The sequence below is a fragment of the Ambystoma mexicanum genome, chromosome 3p (assembly GCF_040938575.1).
Source record: "Ambystoma mexicanum isolate Mex_15411 chromosome 3p, UKY_AmexF1_1, whole genome shotgun sequence".
Lineage (NCBI taxonomy): Eukaryota > Metazoa > Chordata > Amphibia > Caudata > Ambystomatidae > Ambystoma > Ambystoma mexicanum.
Window position 1 is genome coordinate 75,854,216 of NC_090925.1, and position 18,886 is coordinate 75,873,101.

The window sequence follows — 18,886 nt, forward strand, 5'->3', positions numbered from 1 at the left end:
CGCAGGTAACAGAAAGCAGCACTTCACTCGCCGGCACCTGACACAAAGCTGACGAGCCAAGTGGAAGCTGCAAGAGACTGTTGTTAGTACCTGAATCCAAAAGTGTCCGTAGAGGGGTCAGTACGGGTGAGGATGAAAAGAATACCAGGTTATGCTAGGGATTCCTGCGAAGATGAGGAAAGCAGAGATCAACAGCAGAACCTGGTTTGACTGTCTGGTAAAAGGTCGATTGAGCAGAATATTAGAGGATGTCTTGGGTACCATACAGCGATGGGGTAGGTAGGATTCGACAACAGGCTGGGGGAGGAAAGGCAAGGGTATGTGGTTGAAGGGAATCAAGGGAGCACTCGCAGCAGTTGTAGATGTGTGTGTGTATATATGGTCTTACCTTTGTTGAAGGCAGACCGGACTGTGAAGTGGAAGGTGAGAAGGGCAGGCTCACGAAACGTGAAAGGCAAACTCTTCGCCCCCAGATAGCAGTCTCTGGGTAGGAGTCATATCTCCTATTTTTGATTCTCCTCACCCTCAGTTTTGTATTTGTCTTTAAACAAATCTTGCATAAAGTAAATAATACCTTACTATGAAAACTTATTGTTTTCTTAAATTTCCGTAAGAATAATTTACTGTCATAGAGCAGTGTTTAGCGCCTCTACACATCTCCGGGAAGTCAGCCGTTGCAAAGATGCTGAGGGATTTTGGCCCGTCATTGAGATTCCTGACTAATGCCTGGACAGCTGCCCTTTTAAGGGGAGGCGCCAACCCAGTACTGCAACACTGTCCCCGTGGTGCTAGGACCTGTGTGCGCGGACCTCCCCTGCCTCTCCATGAACATGGTTTGTTTGTTTATTGGTTTAATCATTTATAATGCGCACCAGACCCGGAGGTATCCGGGCGCAGCAGTTACAGGAATATGCAAGGCTTAGGTAAGTCTGGAGGGGTCGGGAAGAAGGGTCCGGTATTGTGCAGGAGCAGGTCCGCTCCCGACGAACTGGAGAATTCTTGACAACTGGAAAGCCAAGAGGAAGTGGTTGCGAGAAGGAAGACGAGAAACCTTCACCCTGACTTTGGGAGAATCCAGGAACGCCAAGTAGAGGCAGTGAGTCCACCCACAGACAGCAGGCACACCGGGGTGGATCGGCGGGCACGCCAAATGCAAGGTATTGTAAATAACATTACAAGAACTGATACTCATGGGTAAAATGAGTTTGTAGTTCATATCATATGAATAACTGGTCAAAATAGGGTCAGGATACATTAAAAATCAATTTCAGACTGCAAGGAATGTTGGGCGTGGCAGAAATGAAATAGCTGATTTAATTTATAAAAACAATTTACATAAAACCTACTCACCAAACCATATTCAAGCAATGTTCAAAACAACGCCACTGAACATAATACAATTGAAATTGCAAGCACTATAGTGTGTGATGTAATAACCACCACCATATACAGTGTATACAATAGCCTGTGAGTATTCAGGCTGAATTGTCCTATGGCACACAAGGACCAACTAGTTAGTTTACAGGTATATATTTCAGAAGCCTGTTATAAACAAACATGTGAAAGTGGCCATAAGTCTTAGTGTAACAAACAATCCAATCCATAAAAAAAGCATGTCTCAGCCTGCACAACACTAATGAACAAGTACAACCCCCCCAATTTCCATTAAGTGCTGACAGTTACAATGATAGTGCCCAATAGACCGCTAGTCGATCCTTGCAACCATTTGTAGGGAAACGTAATCAAAAATCTTACTGGCATGCAATCAATTAAGGCAACAGAGCTCAAAATAGTTCATAAAGGTGCATATATGACTGCCTCAGTCCCATCAGCCAATTTTATCCGCTGCATTCAAATGTAAGGGTCTGAAAATCTGGGTTTGGTTTAATGATTGCTTGCGTTTCAAATAGAAATAATTAAATGAAGATAGTTTGTGAGTGAAAAAATGTAAGTTGAACATTAGTAACGCTGTAGCGTCCACGCACTTACGCAATGTACACAAGACCGAGAAACTGCTGCATGCTCATGGTGTGAAGCCCCAATGTGACGGGCGTCAGAATAGAGATGGGCTGCAGTTCAGATGCCAATTTAAGTCACCGGTCTGATAACAGCACAAAATGCCTCATGGGAGCTGAGTGTGAACGGCAGAAACCGTACTCCATATTAGAAATCGGAAATCTATCCAGTGAAAACAGCAGGCGAAATAGTATGCAAATGGAATGTACAACTGCTGGTGGGCCTCACTTGTCTAAGCATCGAGCCAAAGGGAATGTACAGTCAACGCTCTACCATAATATATTTGGAAATGGACACAATGGCCCTCATTACAACTCTGGCGGTAGCTGTGCCGTCATAAACGGCACGGCTGTCTCCGGAGTTGCATTTATTCCGTAACCGGGTCATGTCGAGTTAGGCGGACCTGGTACTTGCCCATTTTCCGGTGCCAGAATCAAGGGCCTCCTCATCCCCATTCTGCCCCATAGGGCTAAATGGGGATGGGGACGTCGGGTGCACCGGCACAACTCTGCATGTGCCGGTGCATCCAACGTGCTCTGCTAGCGGGTGCCGTTACACCCACCAGGAAAAACCTGGCGGGTGAAACGGTTCCCGCGAGCAGAGCCTGTAGTATGGCGGTCCGGGAAGTACGGTACCGGCATGCTTACCAGTACCGTACTTCCCATTGGCTCTCGTAATGAGAGCCAATGGTTTAGAAGTCACGAAAAGAGCACACACAAATTACGGGCGGACATATGGACTCTAACGCATTACAAAATGAGAAACTGGAACAGTAAAAACACATAATGAAAAATCATTTTGAAGAAGAAACTTGATATGAAACATCACACACAATTGTCTATGTCAACACACAGGTGGAATGCCACTAGCTGATGTTAAATGACTTTATAATCAAGAACACATGCAGTCTGAAATTGATTTTCAATTTATCATGACCCTATGTTGGGCAGTTAATCATATGATATGAACTACAAACTCATTGTACCCATGAGTATCAGTTCTTGTTTTAGTAATATGATTACTCAGTGAAGTGTTGGGGTTTTTCCTTTCTTGATTAGCAATTGTAAATAAGGTAACCGAAAGAGAAAGAAAGAGCTTACTGTCCAAGGGGGGAATTGAACTATGGGCAAAAGCCTTAAAAGTATATGAATATACACAGTGAAAGTATATGGGGAAGCCTGGATAGGATAGTATAATCAAGGAGATACAAGAGTGTATGTGCAACTCTGGGAGAGGGCAGAGACCCTGTTTCAAAAGAAGCCCTGGCAGGAGAGTATACCAGGCAATTACAAGTGTGAATCCAAGAAAACCTGCCAGGAAAATATCCAGGCAATTACACGTATGTGAATACATGAAGCCCTGGCAGGAGGGTATACCAGGCAGTAACAAGAACAAATTGTGTTTATCAGGAACAAAGAGGTCCTGAAATGAAACATCAGGACTAGGAAAAGGATTGTGTTAACCAGGAGAAGAGGAGCAAAATCCTGGCAGAGAAATATACCAGAAACTGTGAAAGAGACATAAGTACAAAACCGGAGGGTTTTGTGTGCCAATGTTGTTGCTTGACCAGAAACATTCAAGGGACTGTCGTTTGTGGAAACCCCCGAGAGTAAAGAGAAATTCAGGGGAAGAGAGCCACTCTCTAGAACAAGGACCTTTTATTTATTTTTATTTATACTTTAATGTGTTTTATTCAGTTTGATGAGGCCCAACAAGGCCGAACCATGTGTGGGGATGCTTGTGGTCTCGTGCAGAAGGGATGTGACCTAGCAGTTTGGCCTGGACTGCCCCTTTTGGGTGGGGCCAAGCCTGATTTGCATATGGTCCTTCCCCCTTCTGTAATGGCTTGGCAGGCGAAAAACGATTGTCCGGAGAGTTGTCCAGGGCAATGCCAGTGGTTAAGATTCATTCTAAAGCTTCCAGCCATCACATCTAGTCAGAGTTAAAATATAATCAGGAACAAAATAATATAGTAAAGTGAAAAATAAGTAAAATAGAGTATAATACATTAAAAATAAAATGCATAGATGCATCATCGACGTACACATTCTCATTGTGTGCCGGAAAATTGACAAAGGGGCTACACGTACACCCCTATGTTTGCCAACTGTTGCTCACAAGCCCTCCATATATGGTACAGACCCAAATGTAAACCATTATTGCCCGTATTCGGGCAGCGGAGCTAGCAAGCGCTCTCTTTGACTGTGGCCAGGTCATGGGTATTATTGGAGAGATTTAACTGGATGGCTTTCGCCATACAAGGACACTCAATGAGTACATGTTTCTCTGTTTCCATGCTGCTTTTGTTTTTATACTCACAACAGAACCTTTCACTTTACTTCATTTTCATTACTGGCCCGATATTGCCCAATATGGACAATCGATTTTAATCAGAGCAGCAATAAAAACCTTTCCACATTTTCAATTGGACAGCACATAAGTTAACGCTGCAGGACACCTGGGGTGTTTAACATATATGATGTGTACTGATGTGATTTGAGACCCTGTAAGTGTGTGTGTTTTTTTAATTTTAATTCTGTCCCAATCCATTATTTCGATCTTAAATTCTTTAAAACGGATGTCTCATTTTGCTGGGAGGACTCCTACAGGACATGCTGATGACCCCTCAAGTTCTGAGCCGAAACATGGATCGGCGACTCTTCTACCGAAGGAGCCCAAATTGGAGTTGGTCCATCCACTGGATGGCCCAGGAATGCTTTCGAAGACTCCAAGCAAACAGGCACCAAAAAGTCAAGAAGTATTGTTCCTACCACTGCAATGGGTCAAAGCACAGATGGAGGTCTTCTAAGATCCCTAGCCATACATGATTCCACCTGGACTGCAGAAAAAGTTGGTCGCCAGGTCTTCTCAGGTCCGGTCCACGGGTCGTCCAAAGTCTTCATGGCTATGAAGGATACTCGGCTCCTTCCAGGATCTCTGTGGAATGGCTACAGGATTCTTCCTCTGATGGCCAACTTGGGGGAGCACCGAAACCCAGCCCAACCAATCGCAGAGCTCCCCCTCACACCCCAGCAATGGTCCAATCAGGGACCAATGTTGGTGAAACTCATGCATACACTCAGATCATACAGAAACCAGTTTGTGAATTGGGACTAGCAAGTTCCAACCCACTTCCAGGCCTCTAACATACATGCCCTGCACCAACGTGGGGAAAGCTTAGCTTTCCCGGGCAAATGCATGACCATAAAAGTATTTTCTTGACCTGAGAAGGCAGGAAGAAGCCAAAAAGACAAGATAGACAATGAACAAACGAAAAACCTTGTGGCACGACCATGTAAGAACACTAGCCGCAGTTAGTAGCCAAACACGGAAAAGCTAAGGTAAAATACAGTAAAAATAGTAGCCAAACAAGGCAAAGCTAAGGTAAAATACAGTACAAATTGTGAAAAAACAGCTGTCGCCAGTTTGTCCTTGAGCACATCTTAGATAACCAAAAAATCCCTTTGAGTGTACCGTAGGGTCACACAAAATAAACCCCAGTGCGCATTGGACGATGCATTGTTCAGTGTTATTACTCCAGCTAGCAATAAAGTCAAAAGACTAAGGGAAACACAGTTTCCCAGTACTGACAGTCTGATGGACTGGCCAGTTTCCCCATAACCTATGAGAAAAGGCCAGCGGAGTGACGACGCTGAAGGCTTCACTTCACTGCAAAAAGTCAGGTCAAAGTGCAAAAGCAGAACGTTTGGGGTTCCATAAAATATGGAGGAAAAGTTGACACCCTTCACTGTGACGAGTATGATGAGTCCGTGAATGATTCTCACTCCTTTTATGATCTTGACACTCACTGGTACGGGTAGTCTCTCTCCAATCGTTCTGTTCGTATTTTCTCTGTACTTGTACATATGTGTCACACGGTCAGCATCACTCTTTTTGGCTTTCAGTCAGGACCGCTCTGAGATCCGCACACTCTACTTCTTTGGACACACCTCCCTGCCTATTTGTGGCATCGGCCAGTAAATGGTATGGTTTTCTCAGTCCTCTCGCACCACCACACAAATCTGTTACCTTTGCTTCAGTTTTTTTCTCTGTCTTTAAATGGACCTTGCAGGTATATAATGTAGAGTGTAAAAGTCCTCTTTTTCGGGGGCTATGTGGGAGAGGACATGTGTACACACAAGAGAATCCACAAAAACAGCTTCCCACCTTCACACGTCTAAGGTTTGATAGCTTACAAAAATCACCCAAACACTGTCATGGAATATATTAGACAGAGATTAACTAATTCACATATTTTAATCAATGTATACAAAACGTACAAACATTAAAAGTAGATCACATTAAAACACATCATAGAAAATGGCCTTGTAGGGCTGGTACTAAGAAGCCCATGGTTAGCCAAATGAGTACTACTTGTCACAGCGATAATTGTGAGGTTAGTAGGGACGTGAGGGAAACATGTCAATCAATTAATTGACCCTCCTGTTATTGTAGGCTTACCCTTAGTCAACACTGAAAATGTGTTTCTAGGTCCTAAGAAACTGACTGTGTACAACCGACTTAATCTGGTTTGTAACGTCCAATGGACCCGTCTTCAGGACACTGTGTAGTGGTCAATGCTCCAGATAAGATTTTGAAGTGGGGGCATTTTACTCCCTACTTTTTAAAGTTGGGAGTAAAATGATTTTTTGGGGAGTAAAAACGTAAGTCTATTTCCCAATGGGAGTATTTTTATAAGCGAATAAAAATGATTAAACAGGAAAACGGAATTGTTTCTGTAATAATAGTTTCTTTGCCCCTAGTTAATCATGTACATTAAAAGATACATGTTTACTTATCAGGCACTAATAGTAGTAATGCCTTCCTCTTGTACTACATGCACTACTCGCCCAAACATATCCACGCATATGTTTGGGTGAAAGCAGGGGCACAAGGTTCTACATGTGTGTTCCTTGTTTTTTGTTGGGAGTATTTTTACTCCCTATTTTAATTTTACGGGAGTATTTGCCTATTTTTAGGGAGTAAAAATGGCCGATACACCCCTTATCTGTAGGGCTGGTATTGGTACAGGTGGTTTACAAATAGCCCATCATATGGAAATCTTCAATCTTGACAATCTAAAAACCATAACGAATTCTTATTATTAACAGTATCTTTTTAAAAAAAAAAAAAACTTTTTGTATCTGTATCCGTTGTATGTAGCTATCATCACTAACCTTCTAATTTCTTTAATGGAGTGTGAGGCATTATCTACATTAAAGATGACCGTATTTCTTGATTGTTTGGTATATCAATCCTCATTTTAGTATAGCTATAGGGCAGGAAACAAAATAAAAATGGATGCATCCTGTTTCTCCTAATTGCATTTTACATCACTTCATCTAAATGCAGATGTATGATTTCCAGTTATAAAATTGCAAACATTTCCTTTACAGGGTTAGAGTATCATGCATTTCTGCTAGTAAACTCCCCCCTCCCCCTTTTTGTGTCATACGTGTGCACCAATTTGTCCCGTAGGTTAGACATCCATCTGAATGCAGAACGCGGTGTGTTCAAAGTGAAATCTTCAGTTTGTATTGTGCCATAATTTTTCAAAATGCATCTACGGAGGTCATTTCTGAGTGGTGAATATGTAGATACACATGTGACTTTGTCCTCTTTTACCCTGAGTTGTTTCTCGAGGCATTGTTCTCTATTGATGGTGCTGGCCCGTTTCAACGATCTGCGGATGGTGTGTGCTGGGTAATTAACTGGGCATTAACCAAGTTAGTGCTGCCCCACACGGCGCAGTGCAGTTCTCCTATCAAATAGCGGTTCCAACCGACATACCCAATATTTAGTCTGATAGTGTCCCCCCCTTTTTTCGTCTGTTAGACCGCGATCAGTTCCATCAAGCCGGTTCTGAATAGACTCTTCTAGTCAATCACGACGATGCAGAAACCGCGAGAGAGCCAAAAACCCTTCGCGTCAAGGTAATCTATTTGAAATGGCATACATTTCTAGTGTAGATGGACCAGTAGACAAGAGACATGCAACTTTTTCTATAAAAGTTGCATTGTGCATATTGGAACTACCGCTGAGACAATTATGCTGTTCTAGAGATACCCTAATGATGACACAGGAGGGGGAAGGGGGGTGAACTAGCAGAAATGCTCTAACTCTGTAAAGGAAATGTTTGCAATTTTCTAAGTGGAAATCGTACATCTGCATTTAGATGAAATGATGTAAAATGCTATTAGGATCAACAGGATGCATCCATTTTTATTTCCTGTCCTATAGCTATACTAAAATGAGGATTGATATACCAAACGATCAAGAAATATGGTCATCTTTACTGTAGATGATGCCTCACACGCCATTAAAGAAATTAGAAGGTTAGTGATGATAACTACATACGCCAGATACAGATACAAACCATTTTATGTTTTTTAAAAAAAAAAAAAAAAAAAGATACTGTTACCGATACAAATTCGTTTTGGTTTTTAGATTGTCAAGATTGAAGATTTCCATATGATGGGCCATTTGTAATCCACCTGTACCACTACAGTGTCCTGAAGACGAGTCCATTGGACGTTACAAACCAGATTAAGTTGCTGTACACAGTCGCAGTTTCTTAGGACCTAGAAACACATTTTCAGTGTCGACTAAATCAAGGATAAGCCTACAATAACAGGAGGGTCAATTAATTGATTGAAATGTTTCCCTCACGTTCCTACTAACCTCACAATTATGCTGTGACAAGTAGTACTCATTTGGCTAACCAAGGTCTTCTTAGTACTAGCCCTACGAGGCTTTTTCTATGATGTGTTTTAATGTGATCTACTTTTAATGTTTGTATGTTTTGTAAAAATTGATTAAAATATGTGAAATAGTTCATCTCTAATATATTCCACAACAGTGTTTGGGCGATTTGTGTAAGCTATCAAACCTTGAAGGTGGGAAGCTGTTTTTCTGGATTCTCTTGTGTACACATTTAAATAGACCTTCCCATGTCTTTCTTTGGTTTGCTTTAGGTTATGCACCTTTTGGATTGGGGATCCTCCTGACCCCTTCATGGATGTCCCTCCTGCGACTAACAGCTGTGGTACCGACTTGCTCAAGTTGGTTTCCCTCTTCGTGCACTGTGGGCACTTCTCTCATGCCGCCTGTAAGGTATTACCCGAATTGTTAGTTTACAATTGTTCGAATGAACAATTGACCGATTTTAAAGGGTCACAATTGACCTTTTCACAATTGACTGAATATATATATATATATGGTTTTGGGGGGTTTGCATTGGGTCTGGGTTGCGGGGGGTTTCCCCCGCATATATGTCACAATTGACCTTCACAATTCAGTCAATTGTAATTCGAGCAATTGTAACTCGAACAATTCGTATACAACCGCCTGTAACCAGGTGAAGCAGCGCTCTTCCCAAGTCACCAGTTTCACATCTCCATCTGGTTTGTAAGTCTAAGGTCTCGTTCTGACATCCTCTTGTTCTTCCAACTTTTATTACGCGAAGCTGGGGCTTCTCAGGATAGTACTTCCTTTGTAGAGTTCTACTCTGCATAGTTCCTTTAAGTTTCTCTGTCTCAGTGCTTCACAAGAAGGGCGTTCTTTCACTCCGTTGTTCTTACTCATCACAGTACCAGGCAGATTTACATTCCAATAACATATGTAAGAGGAGTCTAGTTGTCTTTCAACTGATAGGGTGGTATTGAGTGTATGAGAATAATGAAAAGCGAGTTCCTCACCAGAAAGGGAGTCTTTATTCCCCTGTGAGGTCCCACTTACTGCCACCCCTAGGGGGGAATGTTGCGTAGCGAACTCACCTCCCCACCCTCACAGGAAGGGGCTCCCCTCTATGCCCCCACCCTTGGGAAAAGTAACTGAATCTCACGATTCGTCACACAGGTCTTCCCAAAAATAAGAGTTCCAGTGGAAAGTGAGGTTTAAAAAGAACCTCACGTACTCAAAAGTAAGGTCAACAACAAACAATTCAGCCAAAAGACTAGACAATTTAAGGCTTAAAAGCAGCAAAAATGTCCACCTCACCCTCCACCCCCTCAATACACTGCATTCTGTATTCTAGAAGCCATAATGTTACTTTTGTCAGTAGCTTCCTCCATCAAGGCTGCTGCAGCTGGACCTCCCTTCCACCATCTCTCCATCTCAAACACGATGTATGAGATTTAAAAGAACATGCCAGGCTCACTTGTTCCTCTCTGCATATGGCTCCTAGTAGCTGCATTGCTAGTTGTACTCTGGTCCCTTTGTCATCAACGGTGATAAGAAACAGCATGCCATGGAAACTGAACACTATAAAAGTACTGTATTTAAAATCCATCATCTTCTAAGGAAGTGACATGGCATCTCCCCATTGCCCAATTTCTGGGTTATATGAGCTGGTATGGCTCAGAAATTAGCCAATACGGGGAGGCCGTCTCAGACCCTGATGTGCGCTGTGGGTGTGGCTCTCAGCACTGTACCCCTCTCATCAAAGGAGCACCTTTGGGAGCCTGCCGCAAGCACCACTCTTCTCCTTGCCTGGGCCACACCTGACAGCCTGGGACCTGGACCCTCTGAAATCTCTGGGCCTGGCTCCTAATCTCAAACCCGGGTCTGTCCTGGTATACATGATCCAGGTGCCTGGTACGACCCAGCCGCTGCACTAGATACTCAGTGGGCTGTACCTGGCAGGTGCGGTCCTCCCCTGACTGCCACTTGGTGGTCCCTACCCGTCATGGTTTACCAAGCCCCCCTCCTCCATCATGTGAGCCACCTGGCAAACCAGCCACTTGTGAGCCAGAACGACCCCAGATAGATGGACTTAAAAAAAAAATATATATATATATGTATATATATATATTTTTTTTATCTCCCCACGCAAAACCCCATCCCCTAACTTCCACACAGCTGACGGAAGTCATGGTCCTGTAAACCCCCTTCAACTTTAACACGCTCTTCAGGGCCATGACTCCTTATACTGAAACCGGACAGGGTCTAAAATGCCTAAATAAACAAATTCTGTTTCCCCAGAACACCATCCCACTGAATGTGTACATCCAGTAACTTGCCTCAAAAACCTTCCCTAGAACCGATCAATAGCTATTGCTCCATTTGTGAAATTCTTGAACACCTCTTACTGTGCAACTTGTAATTATTTGCTGGATTGTTTGTTTATGCCTTTCTGAAAGATGTTTAAATCCTATTTTGTCATTTGAAATAATCACTGTTACATTTTGTGCTTGGAACACCCTGCCCACCCAGTTCATAATTGAACACTGTGTTCCCTAGGACAGTATTACAGAGAAGCCCAGACAGCCTTGCATGCTGAATTGGTCCCATCATTTGCTGTCAAGGTTAGGGCTCCCTTAGCTTGGAGTTTTACATCCAGCTAAATGGGTGAGGGACTATATGTTTTGTTACCTTGTGTTGTTGAGTACTTTTCTAGAGACATTAAAAATGTTTGTAGTTTAATTCACACACTGAAAGGAGCAGGGTAACTCTAGCCTCTGGACCAGAGTATTATAATAACATCAAGAAACAGAAAAGATATGTCCAGAGCAAAATATGTTTAGAAAAAATGTATCCAAATTTATTAAAGGTGATACAAAAATTGAAAACTAGTGAATAAATCACTCAAAATTATTATACACTGATCATTTTAACATAACAGAACAGCAGCAACAATATGCCGAAAATCGGCTAAAACTTCATCACTCATACTCAACATACATAGTACATACATACACACACAACTCATCATACCGTGGCATACATCCAAAGTACTAAAAACACAGAAAACATGCTAAGAACCAATGGGGAAGAGGAATTCATAACTAGTCCCCATAATAACACTCATTATTGCGGTGTTTACAAACAATAGAAATAATTCACAAACAATCTATTGTCAGGGTGGATAGGAAGAACAAATGCAAAGATCACATCCCTGTAGAATTTTTTCTCTCGACCGGTTTCGACGTGTAGTGGTGGTTAACTGAACGTCTTCCTCAGGAGGTGGGTGTTACCATTCTGAAAAACAAGTACGCAAAAGCGACTATAAGCTACTACATGAAAAAGTCTTTGCCGACTGCCTGTAACATACAATTAAAGAAGGAGAAAAAGGACTGCTGCTAGCAGCCTAAGTTATTAAAAACAATTAAGAACCGTGTATACCATAGTGAAAATAAGCATATACGGCCCCCGCTACAACAGCTGTGTAAACCAGAACAAGAGGGTAAGTGACTCCCAAAAGAGAACCGTGCAAGATGAAAGGGAACCTTCAAGACCATGGTGGATCGGCAACAAGAATGTATATATATAATAATATATATCTAAATACCAAAAAAGCCTGACCAATGGCAATGTCTGTATCTAAAAAGAACTAGTAGTGGACTAACCTGATGAAAACCTAGCTGCTGCAAAAATCTATGCAGTGTAGTGTGGCCAGTCACGCGAGACAATTCAGGACTAAAACATAACCTGAAACCAGAAACAAGACCAGAATGCACTAGGTCAGATAAATAAAAAAATATATATAAAAAAAATAAAAAAATAAATATGCCTATGACTAAGGCAAAAATAATAATAATAGCTCACCTGGAGGGCGCCCCATGCAGTTTAAGATGATCCAGCGCTGCATGTATTTGAAAAGTGAAGAGGCAGCGCAACTTAGCCTGAGCCTTCAACGCCGTCTGTAAATGACTACAAAAGTGGCAAAAGAGCTTCATTACAATGTTAAATGGCAAGCAGTGACCCACGGCTTACCAGAGTACAAGGGCACTGTATGAAATGCCTCTAAAAGATCTCCAATAAAATGGGAGGAAGCCTACAGACAACCACACCGTTCTGGGGGATCCAAAAGGTGTTTAAATGTAAATGCACAAAAAGCCCAATAAATCAAATGGAGCTACGAGCACAATTGAAATGAGAAGGTAAACTTAAGGGCAAATGGTAGCTATCTAAGATAAACGGTGCTATGTTTAAATATAAACACACGAAGTGCCAAATAAATCAATTGGAGCAGCTCGCACAATTGAAATGTAATAGTGAGCTCAAAGGCAACAAACAGTAGTCTAAAGGGCGACGCTGCAAAGTTAATTATGCAGAGGACTGAAGCTGAAAAGCTATTAACATTGCAGGAAGGCTGGCCACACGCTTACCTGCAAAACGGTTGCTGTATAATGGAATTGTCCAGCAACGAGGGAGAACAGATGGTAATCTCTTTGTTTGAAACTAGTTGTAAATTCGAAACGCTACGCATGCGTGTAGGGACCTGCAAGGAGTGGCTGGCTACAGCCAATAGTAAACAAAAGCCTTTTTAAAGGCAAAACTAAAGACTGACTGCGCATGTCAGCAAGTGCTGCCAGTAAAGACATTCCACGAGCAGAACAAAGCGCAAATAATGCAAATAATGCAGCCCAAATTAAAAGGAAATGATGATGAAAAAAACGCCGCTGCTGATAGAAAAAATAATACTAAATAAATACTAGAAAAGGATGAACATCAGACTAAAAAGCAGCGTAAATAAATTTTGGGCTGCCATCACCACACCAAGTGAATTCTGGGAGTTGTAGTCCAATTTAGGCCAGAACCATATAACAGGCCCTGTATCTCTAAGCAATTCTGGAGCTACTATACAATGACTAAAAGAGTGTTTTTAGACCAGAGATAGGCAAGAAAGATGGTAAAAAGCCTTGGCTGAAAAGGCGATAATCTAATGTAAAAGATGTTAAATTGTGTCAATTAAACTAAATAGCTAAACAGTCATAATAGCCATAGAGGGCAAATAGAGAAATGCAGAACAAGCTTGCTAGCGACTATTGAAGTCCCACGACTCCAATGTGTTAAGGCCTTTGTGGAGTGTTTTTAAATTAAACATCCACATTTGTTCTTTGTAGGACAATTTATTAGCCAGTTGTATTGTATTATTAGCAAAACATTTTTCCAAACAAAACCAGATTAAAGAGTCTGGGTTGTGTCCCATTTCTACGCAATGAATCACTAGTGGAGCCGAAAGGTTGCGTGTTCTAATTTTAGACCGGTGCTCATTGATACGTAGATGGACTTCCCTAGAGGTTTTTCCTACATACAAAAGCTGACACGGGCACTGGATAGCATAAATAACATTCTTACTTTTGCACGTAGTGAATGTACGTAGTGCCCAAGATCTACCATTGTAAGAAAAGTCTGTAATTTTTTTAGAAAATTTACAAGCTGCGCACGAAGTGCACGGATAATGGCCTTTAACCTGATTCAGGTTAATATCTCTGACCTGGTTAATGCGAACAGGAAGTCTGGAGGCTCGGGTTAGTTTCTGCCCTAAATTTTTGCTTTTTTTAAAAGCAAATAAAGGTTTCTCTAGCTGGAGATCTGTGGAATTAAGGATCCTCCAATTTTTCAGAACAATAGCTTTAATTGTCTCACTATGTTGGCAAAAAGTGGACACACAAACTAACTGTTCTTTGTCCACAATTTTGTTTTTAGGTCTTAAAAGGGCATCCCGATTGGTATATCGCGCTCTTTTTCTTGAATGTTTGATAAGTTTACGCGGGTATCCGCGATCTAGCAATCTAGTCTGTAGTACGTCCGCATGAGTATTAAATTGTATAAGGTTGGAACAATTGCGGCGTAACCGTAAAAACATCCCATAAGGGAGATTACGTAAAAGACTTTTAGGGTGTTGGCTTTCAAACTGTAGTGTCATGTTCCTTTCTGTGGGTTTTCTATAGAGCTCGGTCTGCAGGAACCCATCCTCGCTGTAAATAGATAGATCTAGGAACGCGATACGGGAGGTAGAGTGTTCCAGGGTAAATTTGATGTTGATGTCTACTTGATTAAGCCACTGAACAAAAAGTTCAAGTGTGGCAATATCACCCTCCCATAGCAGTAAGATGTCGTCAATATACCGACGGTATAACTTGATGTTAGTAATATAGGGATTACCATCATTCAGAACAAAATTCTCTTCAAACAAGGCCATAAAAATAATAGCCAAGTTGGGGGCAAATGCACAGCCCATTGACGTGCCTTTAGTTTGTGTGAAAAACTCATCCTTGAACTTAAAAAAACTGTTACAAAGAACCAATTCCACACATGTGGTCAAAAAATTAGTGGGAACCGTATGTGCAGATGGTCGGCGGTCCAACATAATTTGTAAGCACTGAATAGCCTTATCTTGGGGAATATTGGTATAAAGAGCCTCTATATCTAAGGCCACCAAGATCTGTTTGGAGGCATCAAATGGAAGGCCTTCCACCAAATTAATAACATCCCTAGAATCTAACAGAAATGTAGGCGTCGCCATTGCCAAAGGTTTAATAAACACATCTATGTATTTGGATAACGGCTCTAAAATAGAGCCGCATCCCGAAACTATTGGACGGCCAGGCGGGTTAGATGTGTTCTTATGAATCTTGGGGATGATATAAAAAAGGGGAGTTCTTTCCTCTGAGAAATTAATAAACTCAAATTCTTTTTTAGACAATATTCCCTCTTCAAGTGCTTTTTCAGAAAGACTGGAGATCTTCTTTTTAATCAAAGCAGTAGGATCGGCAATCATTTTACGGTAATGACCTGGAATGTTAAGAAGTCGAATGACCTCTTGATCGTATGACCCCGAATCCCAAACAACTATACCTCCGCCTTTATCAGCACTCTTTATCACAATGGATGGATCTTGTGAGAGAGATTCGATGGCGTGAAATTCAGCTAGTTGAAGATTGGGCCTCATGTTATTTCTGGGATTCTCGAGACATTTAGCAAGTTCTTTGAGCACAATTTTTTCAAAGACAAGGACTTACTCCCAATATAGCAGAACTTCCGGCTGAAGTCCTTGTCTTTGAAAAAATTGTGCTCAAAGAACTTGCTAAATGTCTCGAGAATCCCAGAAATAACATGAGGCCCAATCTTCAACTAGCTGAATTTCACGCCATCGAATCTCTCTCACAAGATCCATCCATTGTGATAAAGAGTGCTGATAAAGGCGGAGGTATAGTTGTTTGGGATTCGGGGTCATACGATCAAGAGGTCATTCGACTTCTTAACATTCCAGGTCATTACCGTAAAATGATTGCCGATCCTACTGCTTTGATTAAAAAGAAGATCTCCAGTCTTTCTGAAAAAGCACTTGAAGAGGGAATATTGTCTAAAAAAGAATTTGAGTTTATTAATTTCTCAGAGGAAAGAACTCCCCTTTTTTATATCATCCCCAAGATTCATAAGAACACATCTAACCCGCCTGGCCGTCCAATAGTTTCGGGATGCGGCTCTATTTTAGAGCCGTTATCCAAATACATAGATGTGTTTATTAAACCTTTGGCAATGGCGACGCCTACATTTCTGTTAGATTCTAGGGATGTTATTAATTTGGTGGAAGGCCTTCCATTTGATGCCTCCAAACAGATCTTGGTGGCCTTAGATATAGAGGCTCTTTATACCAATATTCCCCAAGATAAGGCTATTCAGTGCTTACAAATTATGTTGGACCGCCGACCATCTGCACATACGGTTCCCACTAATTTTTTGACCACATGTGTGGAATTGGTTCTTTGTAACAGTTTTTTTAAGTTCAAGGATGAGTTTTTCACACAAACTAAAGGCACGTCAATGGGCTGTGCATTTGCCCCCAACTTGGCTATTATTTTTATGGCCTTGTTTGAAGAGAATTTTGTTCTGAATGATGGTAATCCCTATATTACTAACATCAAGTTATACCGTCGGTATATTGACGACATCTTACTGCTATGGGAGGGTGATATTGCCACACTTGAACTTTTTGTTCAGTGGCTTAATCAAGTAGACATCAACATCAAATTTACCCTGGAACACTCTACCTCCCGTATCGCGTTCCTAGATCTATCTATTTACAGCGAGGATGGGTTCCTGCAGACCGAGCTCTATAGAAAACCCACAGAAAGGAACATGACACTACAGTTTGAAAGCCAACACCCTAAAAGTCTTTTACGTAATCTCCCTTATGGGATGTTTTTACGGTTACGCCGCAATTGTTCCAACCTTATACAATTTAATACTCATGCGGACGTACTACAGACTAGATTGCTAGATCGCGGATACCCGCGTAAACTTATCAAACATTCAAGAAAAAGAGCGCGATATACCAATCGGGATGCCCTTTTAAGACCTAAAAACAAAATTGTGGACAAAGAACAGTTAGTTTGTGTGTCCACTTTTTGCCAACATAGTGAGACAATTAAAGCTATTGTTCTGAAAAATTGGAGGATCCTTAATTCCACAGATCTCCAGCTAGAGAAACCTTTATTTGCTTTTAAAAAAAGCAAAAATTTAGGGCAGAAACTAACCCGAGCCTCCAGACTTCCTGTTCGCATTAACCAGGTCAGAGATATTAACCTGAATCAGGTTAAAGGCCATTATCCGTGCACTTCGTGCGCAGCTTGTAAATTTTCTAAAAAAATTACAGACTTTTCTTACAATGGTAGATCTTGGGCACTACGTACATTCACTACGTGCAAAAGTAAGAATGTTATTTATGCTATCCAGTGCCCGTGTCAGCTTTTGTATGTAGGAAAAACCTCTAGGGAAGTCCATCTACGTATCAATGAGCACCGGTCTAAAATTAGAACACGCAACCTTTCGGCTCCACTAGTGATTCATTGCGTAGAAATGGGACACAACCCAGACTCTTTAATCTGGTTTTGTTTGGAAAAATGTTTTGCTAATAATACAATACAACTGGCTAATAAATTGTCCTACAAAGAACAAATGTGGATGTTTAATTTAAAAACACTCCACAAAGGCCTTAACACATTGGAGTCGTGGGACTTCAATAGTCGCTAGCAAGCTTGTTCTGCATTTCTCTATTTGCCCTCTATGGCTATTATGACTGTTTAGCTATTTAGTTTAATTGACACAATTTAACATCTTTTACATTAGATTATCGCCTTTTCAGCCAAGGCTTTTTACCATCTTTCTTGCCTATCTCTGGTCTAAAAACACTCTTTTAGTCATTGTATAGTAGCTCCAGAATTGCTTAGAGATACAGGGCCTGTTATATGGTTCTGGCCTAAATTGGACTACAACTCCCAGAATTCACTTGGTGTGGTGATGGCAGCCCAAAATTTATTTACGCTGCTTTTTAGTCTGATGTTCATCCTTTTCTAGTATTTATTTAGTATTATTTTTTCTATCAGCAGCGGCGTTTTTTTCATCATCATTTCCTTTTAATTTGGGCTGCATTATTTGCATTATTTGCGCTTTGTTCTGCTCGTGGAATGTCTTTACTGGCAGCACTTGCTGACATGCGCAGTCAGTCTTTAGTTTTGCCTTTAAAAAGGCTTTTGTTTACTATTGGCTGTAGCCAGCCACTCCTTGCAGGTCCCTACACGCATGCGTAGCGTTTCGAATTTACAACTAGTTTCAAACAAAGAGATTACCATCTGTTCTCCCTCGTTGCTGGACAATTCCATTATACAGCAACCGTTTTGCAGGTAAGCGTGTGGCCAGCCTTCCTGCAATGTTAATAGCTTTTCAGCTTCAGTCCTCTGCATAATTAACTTTGCAGCGTCGCCCTTTAGACTACTGTTTGTTGCCTTTGAGCTCACTATTACATTTCAATTGTGCGAGCTGCTCCAATTGATTTATTTGGCACTTCGTGTGTTTATATTTAAACATAGCACCGTTTATCTTAGATAGCTACCATTTGCCCTTAAGTTTACCTTCTCATTTCAATTGTGCTCGTAGCTCCATTTGATTTATTGGGCTTTTTGTGCATTTACATTTAAACACCTTTTGGATCCCCCAGAACGGTGTGGTTGTCTGTAGGCTTCCTCCCATTTTATTGGAGATCTTTTAGAGGCATTTCATACAGTGCCCTTGTACTCTGGTAAGCCGTGGGTCACTGCTTGCCATTTAACATTGTAATGAAGCTCTTTTGCCACTTTTGTAG

The 18,886-nt window shown here is 41.5% G+C and overlaps 1 protein-coding gene across 4 annotated transcripts in view; it reads left to right on the forward strand.

Annotated features, from left to right (window-relative positions):
• LOC138580121 (zinc finger protein 684-like) overlaps positions 1-18,886 on the forward strand; it is an 84,530-nt gene that overhangs the window by 15,437 nt on the left and 50,207 nt on the right. Inside the window, exon 3 of one of the 4 annotated variants that reach the window (XM_069650404.1) lies at positions 8,991-9,124. The exons of the other annotated variants lie outside the window; for them this stretch is intronic. Coding sequence (XP_069506505.1) covers positions 9,031-9,124 — 94 coding nt within the window. The 5' untranslated portion in view covers positions 8,991-9,030. The remainder of the gene's footprint in view (positions 1-8,990; positions 9,125-18,886) is intronic. 4 annotated transcript variants of the gene reach the window in all.